At 40.8% G+C, this 3,802-nt stretch overlaps 1 protein-coding gene across 1 annotated transcript; it reads right to left on the bottom strand.

Annotated features, from left to right (window-relative positions):
- Positions 1 to 1,656, bottom strand: LOC131065496 (phospholipase A1-Igamma1, chloroplastic-like). The gene has a single exon (XM_057999995.2). The coding sequence runs from the start codon at positions 1,654 to 1,656 to the stop codon at positions 1 to 3; it is 1,656 nt and encodes a 551-aa protein (XP_057855978.2).
- Positions 1,657 to 3,802: the final 2,146 nt, after the last annotated feature.

Genomic DNA, 3,802 nt, shown 5'->3' on the forward strand with positions numbered 1-3,802 from the left:
TCAGCTTGAGAAGCTGCCTAGGCCATGTGGAGAGGGCACGTCATCAGCATCTCTTTCAGGCTGTACCCATCTTCCATAGCAATTACGCACCAGCCCTTTGTTATCCAATTGATGCCAATTAGTAGGCACCATCAAATCCTTCCGCAACATATCAGAGGCCTTATTAATCAAAGCCACATCACGTCGAGCCTCGACTCGAAATGGAGCACTCGAGCTTTCAAACCCATCCAACAAGTGCAAATACACCTCCAAATTATGACACCCGGCCAGATCAGGGTTACTCCTCAAGAACGGAGATTTCTTGATCTCCAACCCTAATTCAACCCCAACATGTTTATATGACCAAGGGAGAGACTCCAACACATGCCCAATTACTTTCTCATATTTCTCCATTCCTTCATTAAACAAAATGCCAGGCATTTTGGGTACCACGTCTTGCTTACCCACAACACGTAAGACCTTTACGCCGTGCTCCTCCACTGCGTCCTTGAAAGCTCCGTTGCCCACCCGTGGAGCCCCAAATGAGAAGACAGTAACGGGAACTTTCCGAGTCGGATCATTTGCATGCACATTCACTCCCTTAGCAGCTATTTCAAAGGCATTAAGAAGAGCTAGGGCGCCACCGAGGCTGTGCCCACAGATGCTAATGCTCACCTCCTCACCACGCCCCGTGTACAGCGCCACCAAGCGGCGTATCTCCTCCATCACTTGCTCTGAGGCGCTGTGCTTGTTATAACGGGTGGCGTCATTTTTAGAAGTATAAATACTCAGAAACCCACGCTCCACCTTAATAGCGGTGCACTCGGAGCAGCCGAGGTCACCAACTGGGTGAAGAATATCACGCAGATTCTCCATCCATTCCAGCTGCGTGACAGTGCCACGCCACGCCACCGTGATGTCACGCCTCCCAAGGCGCTTCGTCTCCTCATCGGTGCTCACTGCCACGTAGCCCATCCAGTTGGAGTCTTTGCTCCATGGGTCCATTGAATTCGACCGCCCGAAGAACTTGGGCATATGGACGTCAGACATGGCGTAAAGATACTTGCTGACCCGGTAACCCGTGTTTTGCAGGTGCAGTTTCTCCAGCAGCCTTTGCCGGTTGTACCTGCAACAGCCGCAGTATTTGGAGTGCGCGTCGAAATCGAAGGCGTCGTAGGTCGCTTGTGCGAATTCCCCGTATTTTACAATCTCTCGCCTGAGTTTTGGACTCAAAGGATCCAGAAGCCCTTCCCAGTTATTGGAACCCTGGTATTTTCTCCAGTCTTGACCTAGATCCTCTTTTGGCGACACCGTAGGGCTGTTTCTGGAAACCTCTTCGAGTCGTCTTGCAAATTTTTGTAATTCGACAGGACTGAATCTGTCCGTCTGCGTTGCTTCTGGCGGCGGCGGATTCACACGCAGGTCAGCTCTCTTCCGGATCGTGTGCTGCTGCCTCTCCTTCGTCTCCAACAAATCTGCCGCTAGTTCAACAACAGCGGACACTTTACCGCCATTTAACAGAGATTTCGATGATCTGTTCCGGGCCGCTAAAATGCGAAGATTTGTGGAAGAAGACGAGGAAACCCTAGAGCTTTTAACCTTGGCGCTCCCGGCAGTAGTGCAGCTGGTCCTCACAAACGGAGTGTGGGAGTTAGAGATGTATGCCGATTGAATCATCGTTCTGGTAACCTATCTCCAGAAAATTTTATCGTATAATCGGATATATGAAAGGATTTGTACCTATAATCGGATTATAAGAAAGGATTCGTACAGCGGCAATTGTCTTGAACGTAAAGAGCAGTGGTGATTATATAGTAAATGGTCCGGGGCACACCGCGTTGATGTCAAGCAAACGCATTTTCTGTTAGAAAATTATTGCAAGACAATGTCAAACCTCAAACCGTTTGTAGGATATCATTCTTTGTCGGTGTGAATGGAGTTCTTATAAGAAATATCAAAGTCAGGAATTATGAGCTCTTAATTCCAACTTCTTTGTGAACTAAATAGTTAATTATTCAATTTACGTGTTGGAATGACGAATGATTCGTGTGACTGCCTTTGGGTTCACAGCTATGAAATTTGATTTCTGGTTATTGTAGAAGTTGAATAGTTCTGAGTAAGTGTATGGAGAATAAAATTTTGTTGATTATAGAGAAGGAATACACAAAGGATGAGGTTGAGGTCAAGCTCTATTAAATATTAATAAAATTAGATTAAATTTAAAATAACAAAGATGGATTTCAATTTTTTTCTATTGTAATAGGTTAAGATGAATGTGGGGCATATAAAATGAGTGATATGGCACTAAGATTTGTTCTCGTTCAATTGGATCTCAATCGTATGTGTACAAAGTAGTTGGAGTCTTAGCTTTATTTTCTCGAACACTATGTTGGCTTTGTGTTAACTTACCTTTGATAACCGTTCTAAGAAAATGCTAGTTTTCCCCTTGGCCAAATTTTTTCTCAAGTCACTCTTATGATATACCATGTATTCTCTTCATGCTTTAGTGTCTCTAAAATATCCAAAATCTTCTATGTGTTATAAAGGTTATTTTACTTAGGTTCTATGAGTTGTTGGAGATATAGACCTTAAAAGATTCCCTTATCAACATGGCATCATTGCTATCTCCATTTTCCCTCATCTATTGAGCTATTAATCTTCATCCCTATATCATATGCATCCACCAAATCCCAACAATCTAATCCAAACCCTTGAAAAAATTTGTATAAAGATTTGGTTGGTTTGTAACACTTGTCATGGTTTTCATGCTAGTTGTCCAAGTTCTAAAACCTTTTGATGTCTTATACTTTTTCCTAACATTAAAATATCGAACCTCCATTTGTAATTTTCATATCCCATCCTCAAGCTCTAATCCTTAATAGTTTTTTGAAGTCAAATCTCTTTCAATATTTTTAGAATTGAACATCCTATTGTCTAACTCCTCTTCTAACTCATAAAACTCAATCCTTTGTATTCAAAATGCTCCTATATTTTGGCCCTAGGGTATTGAGCATCCTTTGATCACCATGAAATCTCCATTATTTCCATGGATAACTTTGAGATCTACCTATTTATCTTAAATCCTTTTGGTATTAGGCTTGGATTTGAACTATCTCATCCTTGATTACCACCTATTGTCATGCTCTACTTTCTCAATCATTTGTTGGTATGAAAGAATTGAATAAGTAATTCATAATTTTGGATTATGTTCTACACAAATATCCTTCTATTGAATCTAGCTCTTTGATGTTGATGTCATCATGACATGTTGTCAATGCCACTCTTCTATTGAAGTTGTGTGGTAATCTATCCTTATACATCATCTGTGTATAATGTCGATGCATCCATTCTACAAAGTTCCTTATTAAGCCATATCTACTAGTTTCATCGTGCAACCATGTTGACATCACCTTGGGTTCACACTTCTTCACATTAGTCTATGTTAGTTTGTATTTGAAATAAATATTATATATACATCTAATTTATTTTCGTGCAATCATTTTGCAAGGTAAAAACCTTTCAAGCAAACATGTGAAGCTCTCAAACTAGCTTTGAATTATTAGGTAGAGGTATATTATTTAGAAAGTAGGGCATTTGAGAGTTTAATCTTTATAGAAAAAACCTAAGAAAATTAAACTAATATGATAGTAAGGGCTTACTTGGATATTATGCTTTTATTTGGATACAACTCTATTGTAGGATTGAGCATTGGTCAGCCTTGAAATTTGACCATTTTCAGTCAATAAAATCAAGAAATCCAAGAGTAGGCTTCATTTGGTCATCGGGGATCAGGTTTGTTTGCCTAGAAATAGGGGAGGCTTGG

Source organism: Cryptomeria japonica, chromosome 4 (assembly GCF_030272615.1).
Source record: "Cryptomeria japonica chromosome 4, Sugi_1.0, whole genome shotgun sequence".
Taxonomy (NCBI): domain Eukaryota; kingdom Viridiplantae; phylum Streptophyta; class Pinopsida; order Cupressales; family Cupressaceae; genus Cryptomeria; species Cryptomeria japonica.

Coding starts and splice junctions, on each gene's coding strand:
- LOC131065496 (XM_057999995.2), bottom strand. CDS start 1,656: ATGATTCAATCGGCATACATCTCTAACTCCCACACTCCGTTTGTGAGG.